This window comes from Moschus berezovskii, chromosome 28, assembly GCF_049115385.1.
Source record: "Moschus berezovskii isolate FMDL1 chromosome 28, NW_MosBer_1.0, whole genome shotgun sequence".
Lineage (NCBI taxonomy): Eukaryota > Metazoa > Chordata > Mammalia > Artiodactyla > Moschidae > Moschus > Moschus berezovskii.
In genome coordinates, this window is record NC_142487.1 from 14,933,013 (window position 1) to 14,959,175 (window position 26,163).

The 26,163-nt window shown below is 45.6% G+C and overlaps 1 protein-coding gene across 2 annotated transcripts in view; it reads right to left on the reverse strand.

Moving 5' to 3' along the window:
• Positions 1 to 26,163, reverse strand: part of LOXHD1 (lipoxygenase homology PLAT domains 1) — a 192,108-nt gene that overhangs the window by 135,344 nt on the left and 30,601 nt on the right. For both annotated transcript variants that reach the window (XM_088833409.1, XM_055416819.2), the window contains exons 5-6: positions 15,958 to 16,056; positions 9,877 to 10,025 (exon numbers count right to left, since the gene is read on the reverse strand). In XM_088833409.1, the coding sequence (XP_088689535.1) occupies positions 9,877 to 10,025; positions 15,958 to 16,056 (248 nt within the window). The remainder of the gene's footprint in view (positions 1 to 9,876; positions 10,026 to 15,957; positions 16,057 to 26,163) is intronic.

Below are 26,163 nucleotides of genomic sequence, written 5' to 3' on the forward strand. Positions count from 1 at the left end.
GTTCCCGCCTCTAGTGATGACTGTTTAAAAGTGCAATCCAAGAAACTTGACAGGATGTGCCCAGTGAAACTGAGGGGCCAGAACTGGAAGCCTGGATTTGCAGACAGCACCAAGATCATCATCTTCCTCACCTGTTGAAGCTTGGGATTCTGGCCTTCTTGTTGAGAAGGAGAGTCCACGCAAAGGGAGCTAGAAGCCCTGATTCTGGCACAATGAATCCTGGGATCTAATGAGCTGGTCAGAAAATGTCAGCCACAGACAGTGACGGTAGGGAAACTGGGCATCCATGAAGCCCCTGGGGAGACTCACACGTGAGCTAGGTTAGCAAGGCTGAGATAAATGTATCTTCTCAAGCTCACCAAGATGCTAAGAGGCCCTCCCAAAATGTCCCAGAAAAAACTCACTCTAAGGTAAGTGTGATTGTCAATTGTGATTGTCAATAACCAGGTCAAGTCTTCCATCATAATGGGAAGGCAGACATACCTGGTGACAGGGTGAGTGTTCCCAGGGCTGCCTGACAGAATAGGGCTGATTTTCAGTGAAAAACTCACTTCTTGGGGCTTCCCTGGTGGCTCAGAGGTTAAAGCCTCTGCCTCCCATGCGGGAGACCTGGGTTCGATCCCTGGGTCGGGAAGATCCCCTGGAGAAGGAAACGGTAACCCACTCCAGTATTCTTGCCTGGAGAATCCCATGGATGGAGAAGCCTGCTGGCTACAGTCCACAGGGTCACAAAGAGTCAGACACGACTGAGCGACTGAACTGAACTGAACTGAACTGAATCTGAAAAGCAGAATGTTTTGCCATTGAGCACCTGTATAGGGTAAAACCAGCTGCACAGCTGAACCACAAACAAAAGAGACAATATATGAATGAGTATTTGAGTAACTGCCAAGACTCTAAAAATTAGACTTTGTGAAATACGAAATCACAAAGAAAGGCCAAGACTTAAACACTGGTGTAGAAAGGATAAAAGTCCAAGGATAGTTCTAGAAAACTTCCAGCTATATTGAGTTGACCAAAAAGTTTGTTCAGGTTTTTCCATCATGAACTTTTTGGCTAACACAATATATTGAAAAATGTAGACAACTACTTAGTCTGCAGGATGAGGCTAGAGGAAGCTGGCTCCCGGAGGGTAGAACATTCTGGAACATATCTGGTAGCAAGTGGTGAGTGTGGTGGGAAGGAGTAGAGAAGCGAGATACAGAGGGAGCTGACGCCAGCACTCCCGCAGGAAGACTGCCCCTCGGCGGGGCTGACGGTTCTCCCAAAGGCATTCTGGTCTCTGCTGATGAGGGTCCTGTGGTCTGGGACCCATGATCCTGGTTGCTCAAGGGACATTACTGAGGGCCTCTCTGGGGAAGAACAAACACCTTTCCCCCTTCAGTTCATGAGTTGCCCAGACATGCCTGGGTTTCATAGGGGCGAATTCATGTCAATGTATGGCAAAACCAACCAATATAATATTGTAAAATAAATAAATAAATAAATAAATGAAGAAAAAAAAAAAACATAACATAACATTCCTTTTAAGAATTCCAGACAGCTCAGGAGTGGTTTTTGCTAACAGAAAGAAACAGTGGTGCTCACTCCAGACCACTGTTGTTCTAGCAGAGACAACCGTAAAATAAGACTGAAAAGATAGAAGCGACCTTACCATGAATGATATAGAAGCACACACGTGGAGTGTGTGTGAGAGGCAGAAGCAATAACCTAACAGCAAACAAGAACCATTATCTCCTGGAGGAATACTCTCCACCTGCAGGCAAGTCTACAGGCGGGGCTGACCTTCCAAGAAACAAGTGGGAAACCAGGGGTCACAAGCCTTGGGAGGCAAGATGGCAGCCAGAGAAAGGGGCCTGTCCAAGGTGGGGCCCACTCTGTCTTGCAAGAACAGGGACACAGCAGTTACAATGAGACCACCCATTACAAAAAGTCAAAGAGCATAGTGCTAAGTCCCTTCAGTCGTGTCTGACTCTCTGTGACCCTGTGGACTGTAGCCTGCCAGGCTCCTCTGTCCATAGGATTCTCCAAGCAAGAATACTGGGGTGGGTCGCCATGCCCTCCTCCAGGGGATCTTCCCAACTCAGGGTTCGAACCCACGTCTCTTATGTCTCCTGCATTAGCAGGCAGGTTCTCTACCACTAACGTCACCTGGTAAGCCCCAAACAGGATAAAAGCATGAAGGCATGAAAGCGTAGTCACTCAGTTGTGTCTGACTCTTTGTGACCCCATGGACTGTAGCCCATCAGGCTCCTCTGTCCATGGAATTCTCTAGGCAAGAATACTGGAGTGGATTGCCATTCCCTTCTCCAGGGCATCTTCCCAACCCCGGGATCAAACCTGCATTGCAGACAGATTCTTTACCATCTGAACCACAAAGGAAGCAAAGAGGATAAACCACCCACAAAAATGGGGAGCCAAAGATGAAGCTGACAAGCAGGGTTTCTTTCTTTCTGGGTCTTTCCAGACAGTTCACAGACACCCCTACGTGACCCAGAGCCTGGGGGCCTGATTTCCTCCTGCATGGGTCAGACATGTCAGTGCGAGCGCCTGGAGCTGGTCTTAGAGTCAGTACATTGTAGATGGATGTAGAGAGTCAGCCATGACCTACAGTAGCCCTCCCTCCTTGACATGGGAATAAGGAATAACTTCCACCAACCTGACATAGTCTGGAGGGAGAAGAGGCCCGTTTCGGGCAGAAGAGACAAAATCTCCACACGCAAGGCAAGCCAGGGAGACTGAAGGGTCTTCTCCTTCCCACCCACATGCCAAGGTGCCTGAGATACAGACAGGCTGGGTGATCCACAGCGTTCCTTCTCTGCACCAGTCAAGAAGCAGAAAATGATGCAAGACCTACCCATGTTTCCAATCTTCCCTTTGAAAATGCGTGTCTGTTATCCAGTCAAAGTGGCCCTTTCTTGACTCATAAGCAGCCTTGCCACATTCCAAGAACCACTATGTTTTCTTTTTGGTTGCACTGCGTCTTAGCTGCAGCACTTGAGATCTTCATTTCCACACATGGACTCTCTAGTCGTGGCGTGGAGCCTCTGGAGCACATAGGCTCAGTTTCCCCAAGGTATATGGGATCTTCGTTCCCCAAACAGGGATCAAACCTGCATCCTGTCCATTTCAAGGCAGATTCTTAACCACTGGGCCACCAGAGAACTCCCCAAGAACCACTACTGAACTGTGGTTTACATCTCTAGTTCTTAGATCATAGGGCAAGGGACAGGTAAGTTTTGACACAGGAAAAAAAAAAAAAAAAGATGAAGACTTTGGAGCTTACAAACCCACTTGGAAATAAATCTCAGCTTCCAGGGGTTAGTGGGGGAGACCTGGGCTCATGGAAGAGAGCGGGAACCAGTCTACGAGGGAGACTGAAGCTCAGCAAAGGAAGAGGGGTTGGTGGCCTCCTGCTGCCCCCGTGCTCTGTGCCCCTCTCATCACACTGAAATACTGTGCCAGCTGCTAGGCAACATGCCACAAATAGGAGGCACTGCAGGTGACAGCACTTGGATGGAGTCACCCCCGGTGCTCTCACCCCGCCCTCTACAGTTCATCCCTCTCTTCTGAGCCCGTCCGCGTACCCACACCTTCGTTACTGCCCCAGGCTGCCTCGTTCAGTAAAGACCTTCAGTGGCTTCTTGTGAGCAGGCCCGCAGTGGTCCTGCCCTCAGTGACCCCCTGATGGGCCTCCTCAGTTCTCTGAGCCCTGTGCCCTGGCCCTGAGTCATTCGGTATTCCGGTGCCACCTTCCAGCTGCCCCTCATCTGTCCTCCTCCTCCCTGCCCTCCCTGGCAAAGCCCTGCCCGTGTTCATGGCCCAGCTCCAACAGACCCTCCCTGGAGCCTCCTCTGATGCCCAGTCAGGCACTGCTCACCCCAACATTTGTTTGTATCTCATGAAAGATACTTGTCTCATCCAGCTTTGTATTAAAGTTGGGGTGATTCTGTTTTCTGATTTATAAACCAGGACATTTGGATTGATCAACAGTTGTAGGACCCTTAGGACAGGATGTTCGTTCACTGAAAGCTGGACTTCCCTAAAGTTTTGGTATATAAAGTTACAGTAAGTAACCTGCCTTACAGTAAATAACCTACCTTACTGTAAGTATTCACGAACCTGTCTTCTCTCTTTTAGAGGCAGAACCATGTCCATCGTAACAGTCGTTCATAACATGGGGCCTAGGATGTAATAGTTACCCAGTAAATGTTTGTTGAATGTTGACTATAAAATGGTGACATGAAGCCACGTTGAGTTTCTTGAGGTCCCTGAAATCTGCTCCATGAGTCTCTGTCCCCACTTCCTGTCAGAGCCAGGGGTACTGGTTGAACTTAAGCTCCCTAAGGCATCTGGCAGGGGACCTACCCAATTCTGGATTTTATAATGCATGGCACAGTGGAGAGAATCCAGACTTAGAGTCCAGAGGACTGGGGACAGGTCCCATCCCTGCCCCAAAGAGCTATAGGACCTCGGGCAGATCCTCTCCTGAAGCAGATGGGCCACAGGCAAGGCCCACTGGCAGTGTGTTGTTCCATCTGGTGACTCTTGTTCTTTGGAGCCGGTGGTTGAGCTGAACTGATCATCTGAGTTAGTCACAACTGTTGGACTAAGCAGACGTGGGGACCCAAGCCATGTGCAAAGCCTGTGGGAGGGAGATGCCAGCCTCAGGGAAGGAATGAAGAACAGGGGGCTGAGGAACACACATGGACAACTGACTAACGAAGAAGAGGAGGGAGGCGACCTAGGAAGGCTGTCAGATTTACCCCTCCAAGCCCCCACGCAGAAATACCAAAGGAGTGCTTGTCATGTGGTGTCCAAGGCAACCAACCAGGCCACTTCTAGGATGATAGCACTTGCGGTACAATTGTCGAATGTGGAAATGCAGACAATCTAATGGCACTTTAATTGGTGTCTCTGTGGAGGTGAGATGAGGAAGGGCAGCACGGAGACCCAGGTGGGGGAGGCAGGAGGCTAGGGCTGGCTACGCACTGTGTACTCACAGTGACGAGAGGTAGCCTCTGGTTTTCAGGTTGCACTCACTCTGCCTGGGACCTAAAATCCTCTTTTTCCTTCCTCACCAGGATTCCTCCTTCAAGAAAATACCGAGTAAATCCAGGTGCTCTGACCTACAAAATACTAGAATTATTTTTATGTCTTATCCCAAGGAGTATTTCGGTTTGGCTTAAGGTAAAGGAACAGACTGTTGGGAGTTCTTCAGAAGCCAGTGAACGTTTGGAGGCACACTCCCCGTGGGCACCTGCCTGCCAGGCCCTGAACTCACCCCTACACATAATACTGGCCCCAAAGAGAAAAACCTATCTCACACTGAAAGTAGCCTGCTTGGCTTCTGGTTTAAAACAGTGTCTGAGTAGCAAACAGAAAGAAGAAAAAACGAAGCGAAGGAAGGAAGGAGAGAGGGAAGAGGGAAAATCATTCTGAAGGATGAAGAGGAGCAGAAATCTGAAAAGGGCTGAATAAAGGGTAAAGGATCAGAAAAGGACAAGAAACTGTGCTTAATCGCGCAGTTGTGCCTGTTCGCGACCCCGTGGACTGCAGCCTACCAGGCTCCTCTGTCCATGGGATTCTCTGGGCAAGAGTACTGGAGTGAGTTGCCATGCCCTCCTCCAGGGGATCTTCCCAAGCCAGGGATCAAACTCAGCTCTCCCGCATTGCAGGCAGATTCATTACCATCTGAGCCACCAGGGAAGCCCTACAAGAAACTGATTTGCTTAATAGAATGCAACAAAATGCAGTCTTTATGAAACAGGAGTGGACATCTTCAAGGATAGGAGGGGCTGCAGCAAAAAGACAGTAAGACGATATGAAAAGAGAACCAGATCACATGAGGAAACATATCAAGGGAAGCAAAACTGCAGCAGCAAATTCATCAGTGTTCTTACAATTCTGCATGACCTTGAAGTATCTCCTAGGAATTAATTGTAGGAGGTAATCATAAATGTGTATGCAGATAAGCTATGAGAATGTCTGTCATAGCACAGTTTATTTCCTCAATAAGTTTGAGGAAGAAGATTGAAATGTTCAACAAAGAGGAATTGGTTTAATACTTCATGGAATATCTGGGCAGTGAAGTATTATAGTCATTAAAAACTGCATTGTGAAATATCAATATTATTCTATTTAGATAGCATGAGGAAATATGTATATTACACTTGAAAATGAAGACAAAGCAGTTTGTAAGACATTGTGCTTATTATGACCCCATTATTTTAAATGACATATGTGTATTAATTCACAGAAAAATGCCTGGAGGATATGTATGAAAACATGAACATTGGTTACCTTTGGGTGGTGAAATTATGGTGGTTCAGACTATTTTATTTTTGCTTATTTGTATTTCCTAAACTTTTTACAATGAATATACATATTACTTTTGTGAGAAGAAAAAATAATTTGAATAAACATTCAGAATTAAAATGCATATTAATAGGAGAAAGAAATGGAACTGGTGGTATGAAAAAGCAAGTCAATAAGGTGGGAGGGAATTTGACAAGTTCTTTGGAGTGCAAAGAAAATAGAGATGAAAAGAACAAAAGGGAAGCTAAGAGCTTTTGAAAACAGAGAGTGGAGATCCAGTAAATGGATAATTGTTTCCTGAAGAAAAGATCAGAATAAAGCTATCCAAGCAAGAATCTAGTATATTTTCTGATCTCTAGTAAATATACTAATATTTACTAGATCTCTTTTCTGAGCTATAAACAAAACAAACAAAAAATATCCTAGGCATCATAGAAAAGACTCATCATGTTACAGAGAAGTTAAAAAAAAAGATTCCCTGGTGCCTCAGACAATAAAGAGTCTGCCTGCAATGCGGGAGACCCAAGTTCGATCCCTGGGTCAGGAAGATCCCCTGGAGAAGGAAATAACAACACACTCCAGTATTCTTGCCTGGGAAATGCCATGGACAGAGAAGCCTGGCAGGCTACAGTCCATGGGGTCCCAAAGAGTCAGATACAACTGAGTGACTTTTCTTTTAAAAACAAAGGAAGGAGGGAAGGAAGAACTGGGAAGGGAGAGGGGGTGAAGGGAAAGGAAAGAACTAACAAAGATCTTACTCTTAGACATTATCTGGCAAGACTTTTAAATTATAAATAAAAAGTAAAAATCCGACAAACACCCTAGCTGAAACAAAAACCCCACAAAAGAGGCTGTCCAGAAAGAAACAAAAGTCTGTGTGACTTTCATATCAGATTTCAAAAGGTAAAGGAACAAGATTTTTCAGCGTTTGAAAGGAAAAGTGTTCTTACCCTATATCTCACACCTTGCCAAGTTGCCCTTTCCTTTGAGCATGAAGATGACAAAAGGACATGTTTCAGTGTGTGAACCACCTCCTTCACAAAGCTTCAGAAAGCACAAGGGGTGAGGGTCCAGGTGACCAAGAAGGATCCTGACCTCACGAGGTACAGCTGCAACGGCTATGTCAAGGTCACCCTCAGGCCCTTGGGTGCACTTTGCGGCTCCCGCAGCTACTCCTGCGTTTTCACTTTGACAATCTTCTTTCCCAGGATGAAGGGACTGGACTTCAAGGTATCTCTGTGCCCCATTATGGCTGAGGTCATAAAGCACTCTGTGCTGAAGACACACTTCTGCCTGGACAGTGGCTCTCTAGATTCTGGACTCCTGCCGCGTTTCTTCTCCAATCCAAGCAGCAGCTCCACTCAACCTCCGGGAACCCTATTCAGCATCAGGCTGGCTGCTCTTACAGCCAGGAAGCCCCCTCTTTCCAAAAGAAACTCGGCCATTCCTTGCTTTGCTGATTCAGCACCTTGTCCCATGCCAAGAGCTGGGGAGGTACCTTCAAGGAACTTTCAGGCTAGTTATGGAGAGACATGTAGCAGACACTCAAGGATTCTTACTCAACACCCTTTCCAATCACCTTCTTAGCCTACTTCTACCATAAAGGCTGGAAAACCTACTTGAAGTCCTAATTTCCAGTACAGCTAGGGTGGCCCCATGACACAGGCGGAGGTTCCTAAGAGGGTTATGTTTCTCTCAAAACAAGGCAAGGCATGCCACAAAAGAAGGTCCTTCCCCTTTGGTCTTCTCTTTTTCCTGCCTAGAGGTTCAACAGCCAACATGTGATCATGAGACAAGTTGGAGGATGAAAGCCACTGCTGAGGATGGTGACTCAGCGAGAGAGCAGGTCTCAGAAAGCTGCTGCACCAGCCCTGAGCTGGCCACATCTGGATTTCATGTGAGATGAGAAAAATAAGCCCTTGATTGCACCTCAATTTCTGATCTTAGAAGTCAAGCACGTTCCTAACTGACACAGCATGGTATACGAAATTAAGGAGTAACAAAACCCCAACCATCAGACAGCCTCATTCTCAGTAGTCAGATTATTATAAATCCAAGGGTGTTATGTTTTTAAGCAGTAAGACCTTTTCAAAATATGTTACACATCCATTTTTTCCTTTCATTCTGTGATGAGCTAAAAGATGTGGGTAGCCTCATGACTAAGGAAAACACACACAAAGGCTGGTAGCCCATTTTCTAAATGGCCTCAGACTTCCACGATCGTTCAATATTCTTTTGATTTTTCTGTCTTCTCTGACTCTCCATTACAGTTCTCAATAACCCCACCAATTTCAGTGTCTCTTTTTACCTCTAATTTTCTGCTATATAGGTTTAAAATTATGGGTAGCAGTTTGCTAGAAGGGATTGTAAGCAAGCATTAGACTGAGTGAGAATCTGAGGGGTCTTGCCTTCAAAATCAGGGCAGGGCAATGTTGTACCTGGGGCATAAGCTCTTCTCATGAACTTTTTGAGCCAGATATATCTCAGCTTCTCAGAAGCCTTTTTGCTTTCTTCTTAACTCTTAACTTTGTCCTGGATAGGTGAAATTTTGAGGACCTGAGATCCAGAAGTTTGAGGTACAAAGCAATGACCCAAGATAAGTCACAAGGTAGCTTATGATTAAGGTGAAATCACTGCAGATGCTGATTGCAGCCATGAAATTAAAAGACGCTTGCTCCTTGGAAGGAAAGTTATGACCAACCTTGATAGTATATTAAAAAGCAGAGACATTACTTTGCCAACAAAGGTCCATCTAGTCAAGGCAATGGTTTTTCCCGTGGTCATGTATGGATGTGAGAGTTGGACTGTGAAGAAAGCTGATCGCCGAAGAATCGATGCTTTTGAACTGTGGTGTTGGAGAAGACTCTTGAGAGTCCCTTATACTGCAAGGAGATCCAACCAGTCCATTCTAAAGGAGATCAATCCTGGATGTTCATTGGAGGGACTGATGCTAAAGCTGAAACTGCAATACTTTGGCCACCTCATGCGACGAGTTGACTCACTGGAAAAGACTCTGATGCTGGGAAAGGTTGGGGGTGGGAGGAGAAGGGGACGACCGAGAATGAGATGGCTGGATGGCATCACCGACTCTGTGGACATGAGTTTGAGTGAACTCCGGGAGTTGGTGATGGACAGGGAGGCCTGGCGTGCTGTGATTCATGGGGTCGCGGAGAGTCGGACACGACTGAGCGACTGGACTGAACTGAACTGAACAGAACTGAACTGAACTGAACGCTACAAGCCAGCAGGGTTACAGACACTCATGGGAGGGAGAGGTTCTGGTGGCCAGAGTCAGGGAAGGCTTAGTGACAGAGCCCTGCAGGAGGGAAGACCCTGGATGGGTGCAGATGAGAGAAGCGGTCCTTCTGGGAAGGCGATAGATAACACAGGCAAAGCCTGGGAGGCTGTGGGGAGAGCAGCATGGCTGACCAGGGGCTTAGGTAGAAGGGTGGAGGCTGATGGACCTAAAGAGGGAATCTAGGTCTGAAATACAGCCTCTGAGGAGCCAGAACTCCCCCTTCCTAGGCCGAGGGACCACAGACAGGCAGTTGAACCCACCTTGGACAGGAACCAGCCCGCAGACGCCCCCTTGTTGTTGTGGCCAACATTGATCTTCATGAGCTGCCCCAGGTCGGGGGCATCCAACATGAACTTGTCTTCAGCCCCCTTTTCAAAGTTGTCCTTTTCATTCTCCAGCCTACGCTCACCTGTATGCACAGACACACAAGAAATTTATTCATACAAAGGAGACCAGAGGAGGAGAGAGAATCGGCTCCAAACTTTAATGGGCCGCCCACTGCAGAATGGTCTCAAAAGTCACCATGTGGGAGGCTGTGGGTGGGGACAGGCGGTATGTGGACACACTCTGTACTTCCACTCGGTTTGGCTGTGAACCTAAAACTACTCTAAAGAATACAGTTTATTAATTTTTTTAAAAGGGTAGCTTCACCCCAAGACCTATAGGCTTCTTAAATCCCTCCAGCTGCCAGTTAAGGCCGAGGCTCACTTTGTGTGCGACCTGTGCCCAGGACCCATAACTGGGTTTCTGAGTTCTGCCTTAGCCCAGGGTCCCCACCCTAGCAAACCCATCTGCACCCCAGTCCCTGGACCTGAGGCCCTGCCTTGCTTTACCTGAAGAAGGAAAAGCTGCTTTTCCTGAACAAGGAGCACGACCGTGGTCATTGGTCTATAGGCTGTGGCTGGGACCCTGACATCAGCCAGCAGGCTGCCTTAGGCTTGCCTCCCCTGGAAAAGGGCTATGATAACTATCACCAGACTCTGCTGCATGTTTAACATTTTTTCCCCCTCACTTGCTCCCTTGTCACAATCTAAGAGGGAAGTATTATTAACTTTGTCTTGCAGATGATGAAACTGAGACTTGGAGAAGTGAAACAACTTGACAAAATTCACACAGGTATTAAGCACATAGTTAGGGCTTGAGCTAACCTGTTCCTTCTAGTTTTTAGTTTTCCATGATCACCTTCCCAAGTCTACCAGTCATGTTAACCCTTACAAGCCCATATAAGCACCAGATTTTTGCTTATCCATCCTGTTTTCTTTCTTTTCTAAAAGTCAATTCCTTAAATATTTCTAAATTTTAGATTGCCACAACTCACACATATAGAAAATATTAGACATCCACGTACCCCCTACTCAGAAATAAGAGGTGCAACAGATATTAACATTTTCTGTAATTAACTTAGGCCTTTCTCTTTTTTTAAAGGAAATTAAACATAACAGGTAGGTCTAAAGCCTCATAGTCCTTCCCTTCACCTACCACACCCTGCCACAAGCAAACAGTATCATCAACTGGCATCCATTATTTTCATGAATTTTTGTTTGTGCATGTATATATCCATAAAGAACACGTACTATTTTTGCATGTTTTAGAATTTTACGTAAATAACATAATGGTGAACATCGTTCTGTCTTAAGTTCCTTGTCTGTACTGTGGGAATGATAAGGACTCTACCTCATAGGAGCTGTTTTGAGGATTAACGGAAGGAATGTGTGCAAAGCCCTTAGGGCAGTGCCCAGAGTGTGGCAGGTAGGTGTCATGTTAGGGGCTGGGATTCTTACTGAGCAACACACCCTTGTGCAACTGACTTTTCTTAAGTTAATATCACTCCTTTGAGATTATTCTGTTGATGCTAGTAACTGAATTCATCCAACTGCTGTATAACAGTCATTGGGTGAAGAAAACACGATTATGTGCTCATTCTTTCACATTTGGGTTGCTTCTATTTGAGTGCTGTTGTAAACAGCACTGAAATGGGCTCTCTAGTACTTTCTGCCGTACATTTGTAAGAACTGATCTGACAGGACACCTACAGAGTTTCTGGATATTGAGATGTGCTCATCTTCCGTGTATTAGCAATTGCGAAATCACCTTCAGAGATGGTTGTACTACATCAACTGTCACCAGCAGCCCTTGAGGGTTCCCATTCCCCATAATTATTGTTAACACATGTATTTAAACTTTTGTTTCATGTGTGTACAATGGTGTCTTATTATGACTTTAATTTGCATTCCTTTGACTATTTGAAAAGACTGAGAGTTGTTCATATATATACATATATTTTGAGACTGGTTCATATATGCATTGGTCGTTCAGGCTTTGCTTGTCCATAATTTTTCTGTTCATATACTTTATTGTATTTTTCTACTGTCTTTCCTTTCTCTATGGTCTTTCCTTTTGTCTATTGTCTTTGCCTTCCCTTTTTTCATACAGACTTTTTCTTGTTTTAATGGACTTCATCAACATTTCCCTTTGTTGTTTGTGCTTTTAGTGAATTGCTCAAGAAACTCTATCCTAAACTGAGATTTTTAAAAGACACACTCTTAAAGTATCTTCTGAAAAGTCGTAGTTTGCTTTTTCACATTTAACTCTCTAGCCTATCTGGAACTTATTTTTGTGTGTGGTGAAAGGTAAAAAGATTGACTTTCATCTTTTCTCATATGGTTAGACAACTGTTTTAACACCAGTAATTGAATATTTCATTCTTTCTGCTCAGATTCATGATGCCACTCTCTGTGTGTTTCCAGACTCTTTATTCTATCGGTTTATTTGTTTATCCTTCTATACATATCACACTATTGTAGTTCTTGGAGATTTGAATATTTTAGTATTTGGAGGGTAAATATCCTCATATTATTAATATTGTCAATATTATTTTCATTATTCAAAATTGTCCTGGCGATACTTAGCCCTGTGTGGACATGAATTTAATAGCAACTTAAGCTGTGGAATATTGCCTTTTGGGAAGTTGACTGAAACTGCGTTGCATTTATAGGATAACTTGAGAAATTTGGACTTCTTACTGAGTTTAAGCCTTTTCATGAGCATAATATATTTTTCCATTTTTTAGGTATTTTTGCATGTTCTTAAGTAGAAACTTTAATTTTTTCCAGAGTTTTTCTTAGATACCAAATTGCTAGTATAAATCATATATTTTTAAATAATATGTTTGCTTACTGTTTTATTAATATTTTTGTAGTAATCATATCTAGCACCTTTATTCAACTTTCTCATGGTTCTAATGATTTTTTAAAATTCTCCTGGATTTTATACAATGATCATTTTTTTGAAAATTAAATTTTGTTTCTAAATGGGGTAAAAGGTTGGAGTTTCTTCTAATTTTATTGATTTATGATCAAAGAATGTTGTCTCTATGTTATTGATTCATTTGCATTTGTCATTATGTGATTGAAAAGAATGTGTATTCTCTACCCACTGGATTTATGAATCTACATACTTCCATTAGACCAAGGTTATTAACCATTGTTAAAATCTGCAACCATACTAAATTTTTATCTATTTGACTTATCAATTACTGAGAATGTTGCATTAAAATCTTCCACTATGATTATGTATTTGTCAAGTTTCTCTAGGAATTTTATTACTTTTTGCTTCACATGTATTGAAAATATGTTGCTAAATCTATACAAGTTCAGAATTATCTTATCTTCCAGGTTAATTGCTCTTTTTGTCATTTTGATACTTATTTCTAATGAGTGTTTTGTCTGAAAGTTTAATTTGATGGATAGTAATATAATTACACCAGCTTCTTTCCTATAGACAATATGTTCCTGGTATACTTAATTTCATTTTATATACTCTCAGAAATTTACGTATCATATATTTAAGCTGGATTTTATTTCTTTTAATTTACTATGAGAACATGTATTCTTTAGTGGATGAATTTAGTTTAGTTTACTTCTATTTACTGTATTATTTACACATTTATCTTACTTTTCGCTATTAACATGCTTTTTCTTTCTTCATTTCCTGACTTCTATTGGATTGATTGAGTCTTTATCCCCTTTCATTTCCTCTCCTGGTTTAGAACTTATGCATTTCTCTTTGGGGTGCTTACTTTTACAATTTTAATCGCATACTTGATGTATCAAAGTCTAAAGTTAATTATTCTCTGGGGTCAGCTAATGGACTGCAACCAAGTTATGTTTTAATTCTTATTATCTCCTTTCTTTCTCAAATATCATTTTGTTTTAGTGTTTAGGGTCCATACTTTCTCATATCTTGATAATAATTATTATTATCATTTTGTACAGTTAATGCTTCCTTAAATTTGTTACATAATTATCATTTTTTGGCTCACTTTTATTTCTTGGATCGCGCACATTTCTTCTGGGTACAATTTTCTTTTTCTTAAAGTATATTCTTCAGGAGTTTAAGCATGAGTCAATGAAAAACTCATGTTTAAGCATGTGTCTTTGAGTGGGAAGTCTTACTTCTCTTTGTTTGCTTGGAAATCCATTAATTTTGCCCTCATTCTGGAATAGTTGAGTATAGAATTCTAAGTTTGGCAACACCATACAGCTTGTGGGATTGTGGAATCTTAGTTCCCTGACCAGGGATTGAACCCAGGCCCTCATCAGTAAGGGCATGGAGTCCTAACTACTGGAACCCAGGGAATTCCCAGAGTATTGAAAATATTACCCCATGAACTTATATCCTCTATAGGCTGCTGATAAGAATTTGCTATCAATCTAATTGTTTCTATAGAAGATAATCCACCAAATCTGGTTACTTTTAAGATCTTTCTCGTGGCCTTTGGTGTCACCACAATGTATCTAAATGAAGATCTGTTCTTGTTTATTCTGGTCAACGTCTTTTGTTACTTTAATCTGAAGATTCATATCTTTGCTTAATTCTGAAAAAAAATGTGATCAGCCACTATCTCCTCAAATATTCCCTCTCGCCTATTCTGTGTATTCTGTTTCCAAAACTCCTGTGCAACATATCAGGGTGTATTCCCTTCTCCACATCTCACGACCTCTTACTGGTATTTTTCAACCCTTTATGTCTCTGCCACATCTGTATATTTTGTTTATATTTTTCTACAGTTCACTAATTATCTATTCAACAATTTCTAATTGTGTTGTTTAACCCATCCACTAAATGTTTCTATTTAGTAACTGTATTTTCAGTTCCTGTATTTCTGCTTCCTATATTTGTCATAGGGGGCTTCCCATGTGGCTCAGTGTAAAGAATCTGCCTGCCAACGCAAGAGATGCAGTCTACAGTCAATGGGATTGTAAGAGTCGGCCAGGACTTAGCAACTAAACCACTGGCATGGAACAAATTTTCTGTACCTGAGGGGCAGGGTTCCCAAATCACATGTGCAGTGTAAAATGACACCTCAAGCCCATACGTATATAAGCCTAAAGTATCAGTTCCCCAGTAACTGTTTTTTTTTAATCTAGAGTTCTTAGAGATAAGTTTACTCTACTAAGGAGCAATTTTTTTTCCTAGTCTATTTTTTCACTGAAGGTATTCCTGTGAACTTCTAGGGATCCTGCCTTTTTTGCATATTTTGCCTCATACAGAGCCAAAGTATCATTTTCTGACCCCAAATGTGTATGGAAACTCATCCTATAGATTGTTGAACATGAAGGTTTCCTTCTTCCAAGATTCAGAGCATCAGTGCATAGCTAATACTTTGGTTTTAAATTCTCTCATTTCTGACACCGGGAGATTTCTCTTTTTTTCTTTTAATTCCAGCAATGCATTTTAAATTATTTAATAGATTATGTCCAAAATTTGTGTCTCTGAAGCTTCTCTGACTCCTGTAGTATCCCTTTAAATTGGCAGAAGCAGGAGCAAACCACCTGTCTCAGTAGTTCTACTGGCCTGAACCTCCTTCCAACATCTACAGCTGGGTCTGTGCCCTCAGTTCCTGGTCCACCTATGAGGCCAAGAGCGATTTATCCCCCTGCCCCATTCTTGTCTGCCCCAAACTGCTGCAGTGAGTCAGGCCATGCCCAGTCACATCCCAAAATATAATTCAAGATGGGCGTGGAGCTTAGGGAGATAGAGTAAGTGAGAATGAATCCCCTGGAAACGTGGAGCTTGGGTCTATTCTAGGATGCAGGATGATTTAAAATCAATTCAAAAGCCAAGCACAACTTATTCTGAGAACACATCATACATATAAATGACCCAATGGGCACCATGCTTCCCGAGGAAGGCCATGACAAAGCACATCACAAGAAGAAGAGAGAGACTCAAGAGAAGAGCCCGGAGGAGCCTGGAACTGCCTTCCTCTGCCAGGAGGGTGGGAAACAGCCCACTTAAGGAGTTCTGGGAATGGCTTGAGAAGAGTTTAAATCTATTACCTGTGTCTCCATACTCTCCAAAGATATTGATGAAAACGTCAGCATCAGTCCCTGCACCAATGACATCACCAGTGTACACTTTGACTTCATACTTGTTACCTGGAAATGAAGATAGAGAAAGTGTCAGCTCATTCAGGTCCTGAAGAGAGAAGAACAGAGGCCTCAAAGTAGCTACCACACCACCCACCCTTCTTACAGCAGCACATGAATTGTCGCCGTTACTGTCAATAACTGAGCAAGACTCAAGTCACCTGACTTGGTTTCAAGAGGTCATTGCTGAACATTGCTGATTTGTGCATGCAGAGCACAAATCAGAGGTAGAGGGGACTTCTGTTTTCATCTACTGACTTGTTGCCTTGGGATGCATGAATCAACCCAAATGCAACCAGCCCACCAGCGTATCTCCCCTGGATACTGAAATGATTCCAGCTGGGCCCACTGCCTCTTCGCTATTTTTGCCAATCTGTTCTTTACACCACGTCACATTATAAAAATTCATTGGAGAAAACTGATTATGCAAATAAAAACCAAATTTATATATAAATTGTCAAGGCCATAATCAATGCAAAGACCAGAAGAACCAATAAGAGCCAGCAAATACACATTCTGATGTTACTTCATTTAAAGACCTATATCTGCTTCCTGTATCTTTGTTCCATTTATGAATAGAAATCCATTCTCTGTAACCCCAAAATGCTTCAGTTTTGGCCATGGCCTCAAGAGGGGGTGGCGTTCAATGTAAACTTGACTACATGTTCAGTTCAGTTCATTCGCACAGTCGTATCCGACTCTTTGCGACCCCATGAAATCACAGCATGCCAGGCCCAAATCTTCCCAACCAGATCTTGCCTTAGAGTGGGGAGCAAAAGCCAGGAGTTGCTATGTGCTGCAAAAGGGAGATTCCTCTAGATTTTCTTTGTGGGCCAACAATTCTAAGGGCTGAGCAACTTTTCCTTATCTTTCCCCTTGCTGCCATAGCTTTCTATTTTTTATGTTCCAGAATCTTTTTTTAGATGTCTTATGCCCAATATATGGGCTTCCCAGTTGGCACTAGTATAAAGAACCCACCTGTCAATGCAGGAGACATACATAAGAGACATGGGTTCGATCCCTGGGTTGGGAAGATCCCCTGAAGGAGGGCACAGCAACCCACTCCAGTATTCTTGCCTGGAAAATTCCCATGGACAGAGGAGCCTGGCAGGCTACAGTCCAAAGGGTTGCAAAGAGTCAGACGTTACTGAAGCAACTTAGCACATACACATGAACACGCCTAGTATATGAAGCCAATAAAAGGTATTTAAGTGAGGCCCAAATCCTAGCCCCTCTGCCTGCCTCCTCCCGAGACCTTTCCTCAGTGTCTCAGGCCCCAGAGGTCTTTCTCCCTTGCTCCTTGGCACTGCCATGCAGTCCGTGTCAACGATTTCCCAGATTCATCATCTCCTCCGTGTTCTGTTTGCTGTTTCCTGCCGGTGAGACTTCTGAGTTCCTCAAGAGCTTAAAAGAGGACTGGGAGCAGGACTTCCTTGTCTCATATGGCTTTTCTCACCGCTCCCAGCACAGTGCTGGGCACATATGAGAGTCTCACTGAGCATATTGAAAAGCTAATTGAATTTCCTAAATCTCAAAGTCTGGTGAAGTTGCTCAGGGCAGAGGACTGCGGTGTGGAGGTGAGAACAAAACCACTTTTCTCCCTTCGCATCTTGAGGCCTATCCAGCAGCAAAAGGCTGCCCTCTAAAGATGGCACAGTGCAGAATTCCACAGGGGATCCGTGGAGGACTCCCCACCCACATAGTCCTGAAGGCTGACCTTTGACCGGCTGAGGACCTTGAGATCAGAGGGAGCAATGTCTTCTCTTTTTGTCCTCAGTCTCTACTTAGTGAAATTCATCCAAGAGAGAGAAGACTCTCCAATCTTCATCCCCAGATGTAGGCTCCAGGAGGACAGTTGTTCTCAGATTCCCACCCCCTCTTGCTTCACCACAAAGATACTTCTGAGACGGAACACAGAGCCAGGCCTTCAGAAGCGTTCAGACAGGCAAACCCTGGCTCAGCGACTTGAAACTTGGGCCACATTTGGGCTCCCTGGGGAGCCTGTTAACATGGCTGCCTTCCAGGGACCCTTCATCACGTGGGTCATCAGTGGATCCTGCTCTTGGCCATCCTCCAGGGCCAGAGGCCTCCCTCAGGGGTGGTTCTTTCCTCCTCTGGCTGGTTGGGCCTCTGAGAGCCACTGGCTTCGGTTCACTTCCTTTCTCAGGTGCAGTCAGGGCTCTCAAAGAGACAAGACCCGTCTGCCGGGCTGGTGGTACCAAGATGGCATGGGGACAGAGAGAGGCTCTGAAGGCCTCTGCTGAGCATTAGAGGGGCAACAGGACCCCAAAGGGAACTGGGCACAGTGAAGCAGGCGAAAGGACGAGGGGACTAGGGGACGTTTGTTGAAGGAGTACAGACACCTGAGTCATTCCAGAGGCAGAATTTGAGTTAGTGGGATGAAGTATAAAGAGGGATATTGTAGGTCACCAAAAGAAACGTTTTCTAGTATCTAGGGCTCTTCAACAAGGACTGGGATACCCTTGGGGGAAGTGAGTTCCCATCTGCAGAGACACCTACACGCTCGCTGTGTGCCAAGCACATAGGTGGGGAGACATCTCACAGCCCCTAGCACAGTGCTGGGCAAAGGAGAGTCTCACTGAGTACGTCAGGGACACTGGAGAAAATGGCGGCGGTGAGGGATGAGAGATCGCCGGCGTCCTCTCTGCTCTGCAAGTCCGTGATGCTTGACCGGGAGTGGCAGCCCTGCCGACTGTGGAGGGAGGCCAGGAGAACAGGGAGGCAGCGCAGAGGGTGGGAAAGGTAACCAGGGCCACAAAGCTGAGGCGGGGAAGCAGGGGCCCACCAGGGGCTTAGAAAACACACATCCTACTCCTGGGAAAGCCCAGGGAAGCAGAGAACCAAGGCCAAAGTGAAGGAACAGGGCTGATAGCCCAAAGGTCAGGGACCAATAGGCCAGAGAACGCTTCCAGGCCTTTCCAGGTGAGGAGGCCAGTGGCCGATGCCCAGGGGTCAGGAAGCCAGGTGAACAGGATGCAGGGGGAAGTCAATTTCGAAACAAAGCTAAACTGTCCTAAACTCTGTGGGACTTTCTGCAGCAGGACAGGCCCTGGGCCCCCATGTAGCTGGCTGAATGGAGAGCCTATGACCTTTGATCACACTGAGGAGGGGCCAAGAACTGCCTTTTAAATCCATTCTTTAAAGGCCCCATAGACAGACAATGAAGTTTATTTTATTACTGTTCTATTTTCCCCATATTTCCTCTTCAGGCAGAACCCCATAGTATCTGATTAGCCATTTTCCAAGCAAAGCCCAGGGTCCAGCATCCATCCTGAGTTGTGATAAAAGTATAAAAGCAGGGCTTCATCCCCTCACAGTTGGCAAATGGCCAGCGCGGTACAGCAAGGCTTCCTCTTAAGTGATCGCATGAGAGCCCCCTAACTTCCTGCAATCAGAGTTTCAACAAGCACAGACTTTCCATTCTGGTCACAGGTGGGTGTTTCAGCCAAAGGGAAAGGGGAAGAGCCAATAAAAACCCCCGTCCCAGATGCCAAGGGAGCAAGACTGCCGGAGAAAGACAATGAGAAGAAAGTGGAAAGAAGGGGCCAGAACGACCCACCTTCTTGGGCAAATAATGCTAACCATTCACACAGGCCTTGCGATTCACAAGTCACTTGCCTGTCCTTGTGATCCACGCAAGGGCCACATGAGGTGGGCAGGTAGTGAGGACATTCCCCCCCGACCGATGAGGAAATTGAGGCTCAGAGAGCAAGGATACACAGCTGCTACATGTTGTCAGCAAGGCTCAAACCAGGTCTCTTGTCTCCAAATCCAGGACTGCTTCCAGAACACTTCATGGGCTCTCATGCTTTTGACTAGGGGCTGGCCACGTTTTTCTGTGAGTGCCTGGTATTAAATATCCTCGGCCTTGCAGGCCTCTTGGTCTCTGCTGCAATTCCTCAGCTCTGCTGCTGTAGCACCAAGCAGCGGCCCACAGTCCTATGTAAATGCTCCATAAGCAAATGGGCCCAGCTGCATTCCAAGGAAACTTTATTTATGGACATGGACACTTGAACTTGGCAGAACTTTCCTGTGTCATGGAATACTCTTCTTGTTTTGATTTCCTCTCAATCACCCAAATATGTAAATGCCTTTCTAGGCTCTCAGCGCACACAAAGACAGGTGACAGGCCAGGTGTGGCCATTCCCTGCGCTACGTTGCCTTGTGCAACATCCTGTGTGTTTCTGGACAGAGGACTGCAGACCACTCTGCTCTCTGGGGCCCGGATGGGAGCAGTGCTACGTGGTACAGGAGAGTCAGTTACTTACAGTTTGGTCAGAGTGAATCCTCACCGCTAGCTTCCCTGGTGGCTCAGATGGTAAAAGCGTCTGCTTGCAATGTGGGAGACCTGGGTTCGATCCCTGGGCGGGGAAGATCCCCTGGAGAAGGAAATGGTAGCCCACTCCAGTACTCTTGCCCAGAAAATTCCATGGATGGAGGAGCCTGGAAGGCTACAGTCCATGGGGTCGAAAAGAGTTAGACACGACTGAGAGACTTGACTTTCACTTCCACCGCTAGCTAAACAGCTTAGGGCTTTGAAGACAGGGGAATGACTGCCCTTTCTCTGTCGGGGTGGGGAGTGAAAGGACCATGAACGGTGCTCCGTTTTCCCTGCCCCTTACAGTGCTGTGTGACTGGGCTGAAGCTGCCACTCCGTTGAGTCCAGTTGCGAAGAGGGGCTAGTCTAATCTGGAGATTCCTGAAGGTGGGGACGATGGCAGGTCCAGTTCTGCAAACTTAGGCCTCGTGCCTTTCAGCTCATTGCCTGGTTGTGAATGGACAAGGAGCAGAGATGGGAAGAAAGGGGAAGGTCAAGTTGGAGGAGGAGCTGGCAAGCTGAGTTCATCACTCTTCCTGAGCAAGCGTGGGAGAGATGGGGACTAGAGATGGCCCGCCCCAGCCCTGGAGTTGGCCTGTGGTTACCTGTTTGGCATATTATCTGTTATAAAATTCTCCCTAGAACTATTTCTCTCTGACCTTTCAGCAGGGTTACCATTAGCCCACACAGTGCCTGAGTGCCAATGAGATAAAGGGAGCCCTCCCTCAAGACACTTGACTGCCATCTGTTGGATAACTGTCATAATAAATGCATAAACCTACAGTCCCTGTGCTGTGAAAGGAATCTCCTTACACAGTCGCAATGGAGCCATCTACAGCCTGCACACCTGAAACCAGGTAGTAGCCTCTTTCCACCAAAGGTCAGCGTGAGCTTAAAGAGAACAGACTAATTGAAACATTGACCTGAACAATACACCATAGCTACAGATCAAGGTGCTGATCCCATGGTGCCTTCCAAAGCCCAACCACATTGAGCTGGGGTCTGGCACAGAGAATTTTATTTGTAGCTTAAAAGACAGATGGCTGCCTCAAGGTCACATCGTAAGATCGTCTGTGACCTTCCTGCCCTGCCCTGCCTGCCCAGGGGACACACAAGTCCAGCCTGGCCTTTGCCCTTTTTCCCCTCTGCACCCCCTCCTGGCAGAGGCACAAGGCTGCTCCTTCCAAACAGGAAATATGTGCCCTGCAGACCAGCCGGTAGCTGCCTGCGTGGGCTTCCAGAAAAGACAGGCACTGGCAGGCCCCAGCTGCCTCCTGCACAGCCGGGCGCGCCAGCCGCCCCCGCAGCCTCCCAGGCGTGCCGTCTGGAACAGTCGGCACACAGCAGCGACAGGACACATCTCCCGAGAGCAATCCTGGGCGGCAGGAGGAGGAGGCACAGCCCTGAGGGGGCCGGAAGCCCCACATCCGGGTGCCGGGTGCGCAGCTGAGCGGATGAAGCTGCTCCTCATGTGCCCAACAACAGAAGCCTAGCAAAAGACCCCGTAACAAAGCCTCTGTCCCGTTTGCCAAGGAAGAGACCATCCCACGCCCACGTGCCCCGAGGCTCGGAGAAGCTCACGTGGTCCAGGCTTTCTCAAGAAGCAGAGAATCATGAATGAGCTGAGGATGAGCTGAGGGAAGGGAGCTTTCGCCCATCCCCAGATTCTGTCTAATTAGAACGTGGCTTTATTTGTTCCCACAGGTGAGACTGGGGAGGAGAGTTGGAAGGGGGATGATTCACCCCCAACCGCATCTGCCAGCCTCACACCCTGACGCCCAGCACTTCCGCTCACCCAGAGCCAGGATGCCAAGACACAGAAGTGAGATCTCACAGGGGCTGTGTGGGAGCCAAAGATGGCAGGGGTTGGGGGAAGCTGCCCTGGCGGTGGGAGCCGAGAAAGAACATTCTCCCCTCTCCAGGGAACACCCCTAACTACTCAAGCCTGCATGGTGTGGGGAGGTCGGAGTCCACAGAACCCGAGGATGGGCAGCAAGGCTCCGCACTGGGTCATGGCCACTGACCAGTGGATGGCCTCCCAAACCCATGGACTCGAGTTCTCCTTCCCCCTTCCTGACCCCAGACAGTTTCCTCTTTCTTCCCTCGGGTCCAGAGGACCAAATTTCTCACCCAGATTCACCCTATTCTTCAATCAGGACTGGAATATCTCTGCTTTCTATAGAGAGCCCTGAACCTCTCTGCCCTCGCAGACACACCCACTAATCAAGAAATAAGAGCCTCAAGGGCTTGCTGAGAACCTAGCATGGGCCAGCACACCTACTATCTCGGGTAATCCTCACAATGGGTATTGTCACCATTCACTGATGAGGTGATCAGTGGAAGCAGGAGGCTGAGATACTTAATCAAGCTTTCACAGTCGGACAGGACTAAAGCCCAGATGTGGACTCAAGGGACCTGGACAAGAAGGCTGTCTCTTAGCTGTCATTCCACCCACCCTGCCCAGCCTAGCTTAAGCCCCAGACTCTCCCAAGGGCCCCAATCTCCGAGCCCTCAGTTCTGCACTCCAGACCTTCTGGGGTCTGTATCACTGTCGGCACTCCCCACATGCTGGAACACAGGCCGTGGGCTGAACCCAGCTGAGCCTGGTTACACACCGACACTGAACTATCACTCAGTCACCAATAGTCACTCCTGGGTGGTAATCAAGAAATAACGCTCTGCTCTTTTCATCCTCCCCAAGTAAATATACACCCTATATATTTGCTAAGAAACTGTGATGTCAGCCTAAATGCTATGGGGTGTTTTTAACAGTATGGTGTAGAGAAGGGTTTGCTGCTCTGAATGCTCACCTCCCTCATTGCCAAGCCCCACAGAGCTACTTCCACAGCCTCAGCCCCGCTCTCCGGCTGTCTGCAGAAGGTCCTTCCCTTCTACCTGCGCACTCAGCAAGTGTTGCTCCATTTCTTCTCTTTCCAACCCAGGTTCCACTCCACCGCCAGAGTTTATCCCCCACAGGGCTGGGAAGCCAACACTCCTCAGGTGCTGCTGGAGATGAGGATTGTGTGTCAAAGACTTATTGTTCTGCAACCCCCTGGACCGACAACTCCATCCTTGTGTGTAGCAACTAGTTAATGCTAGGAAATCCTTGTGTTCATAGACCACCTAAAAAGATGACTATCACAGAACTGTTGGTAATAATGAGAAATTGAGAACAACCTAAAAACATCCAAAACAACGGATTGTTGGGGGGTGAATTATAGTATTCATCCATTCTTGGAATACCATACAGCCACTAAAAATAATGATTTAGAATATTAGCCAATGCTATTAACTGAAAAAAAAAAAAACAGGTTATAAATTTGACCAAAATACAATACCATTTTCATCAATATATAGTCTTTAATACATTCATGCACAAAAAAAGAATAGAAACAGAATTCACTAAAATGTTAACAGAGGTGTTGCTAAGGCTGTCCTATGCAGTGATTGAGTTCAAGGCCATCTGGGTTCATTTTTGGCTCCATCACTTTATAAGCAACTTGCCTAACCTCTTTGTGCCTCTGTTTCCTTCATCCTCAAAATGGGAATATATTTCCAAAACATACAAACAGCTTATATAGCTCAATATATATACATACACACACACACACACAAACACACATACATATATATGATGATTTAGTTGTTAAGTCGTGTCTGACTCTTGTGACTCCATGGACTGTAGCCGGCCAGGCTCCTCTGTCCATGCAATTATCCAGGCAAGAACTCTGGAGTGGGTTGCCATTTCCTTGTCCAGGTGGTCTTCCCAACCCAGGAATCGAACCTGGATCTCCTGCACTACAGGCAGATTCTTTACCGACTGAGCTACAGTGGAAGCCCATACATACATACAGACGAAGAACTCAGTCAAAAAGTGGGCAGATGACCTAAACAGACATTTCTCCAAAGAAGACATGCAGGCACATGAAGTCAGTAGGCACATGAAAGATGCTCAACATTGCTGATTATTGAAGAAGTGCAGTCAGAGCTACAATGAGGTATCACCTCATTCCAGTCAAAATGGTCATCATCAAAAAGTCCAAGTGTGCGTGCTAAGTCACTTCAGTCATGTCTGACTCCTTGCAGTCCCATGGACTTGTAGCCCACCAGGCTCCTCTGTCCCTGGGATCCTCCAGGCAAGAATACTGAAGTGGGCTGCCATGTCCTCCTCCAGGGGATCTTCCCGACCCAGGGATCGAACCCGCTTCTCCTTTGGCTCCTGCATTGCAGGTGGATTCTTTCCCACTAGTGCCACCTGGGAAGTCCCATCAAAAAAGTCTACAAATCACAAATGCTGGAGAGTGTGTGTAGAGAAGGGAGCCTCTTGCACTACTGATGGGAAGGTAAATTGGAATAGCCACTATGGAAAACAGTATGGAGTTTCCTTAAAAACGCCAAAAATAGTGTTACCATATGATCCAGCAATCTCACTCCTGGGTATATATTCAGAAAATATGTAAACTCTAATTTGAAAAGATACATGCCCCCCAATGTTCATAGCAGCACTATTGGCAGTAGCCAAGACGTAGAAGCAACCTTAATATCCATCAACAGATGACTGGATAATAAAGATGTGGTATATATCTAAAATGAAATTTTACTCAGCCCGATAAAAAGAATGAAATAATGCCATTTGCAGCAGCATGGATTAACCTGGAGGGTATCATGTTAAGTGAAGTCAGACAGAGAAAGACAAATATCATGTGATATCACTTATATGTAGAATCTGAAAAAATGATACAAATGAACTTAATTAAAAAACAGAAATGGATTTACAGACACAGAAAACAAACACATGGTTACCAAAGGGGAAGGGGAGGAGAGATAAATTTGGAATTTGGGATTAGCAGATGAACACACTACTGTATGCATAAAATAGATAGAAAACAAAAACCTACTATATAGCACAGGAAGCTATATTCAATATTTTGTAATAACCTATAATAGAAAAGGAACCAAAAGCACTTGGATCTCTCGGCAGGGACCCAGCAGGAAACCATGGTGGCTGAAATGGACAGCCAGACCAGGATCATGGCCCAGGCAATAAATATCGTAAGTTCACATATACAGGGTGTGGCTCCAAAAAGTATAGTTTCCAAATTACAAAGGTTATTACAAACAGCTATTTGAGAATCAAAATAACCAAGCATGGGGCAAATATACAATTCTATGCATTCCCCCAAAGGTTCGGCCTGCTTGGCTGAAAGAGAGTGTGGCTGGCAGTGGTCCCCGGGAAACTGAGGCCACAGTGAAGCTGTGAATTTGAGGGTCTGCCCTCAGCTTTGTGAATGAGACACTGTGCCATTAGGACCCATCAGCTCCTAAAGTGCCCTCATTCTGTTTGAAAGTCTGGCGAATTCTTTCTTACCCATGAAGTCACAGCTTGAATATCATCACCTCCTCTATGAACCCTCCTGGTTCCCCCTTTCTCGATGTTTCCTTGGTTCTGGGGCATCCCCCACCCTAGAACATTCTATCTCTTTGTACTGTGATTATTTATTGGCCTGACTCTCCACCCTCTAGACTCTAAGGTCCTAGAGAAAAGCCCTTACATATTTACCCTGAGTCCAGGATCTGGTGCAGAGAAGCTTCCCAATACATTTCCACTGCCCACTGAATCACTGAGCTGGAGGAGATGAGCTGGCATCCTGCCCCCCGGGATCTGTATGACCACGAGCAGGTGGCTCAGCTTCCCTGGGCTTCCGTTTTCCTCTCTATAATACAGAGGAGGGTAGATAAGGTCCTTTTTGGCCCCCAAATTATCTGAGACTCTTCAC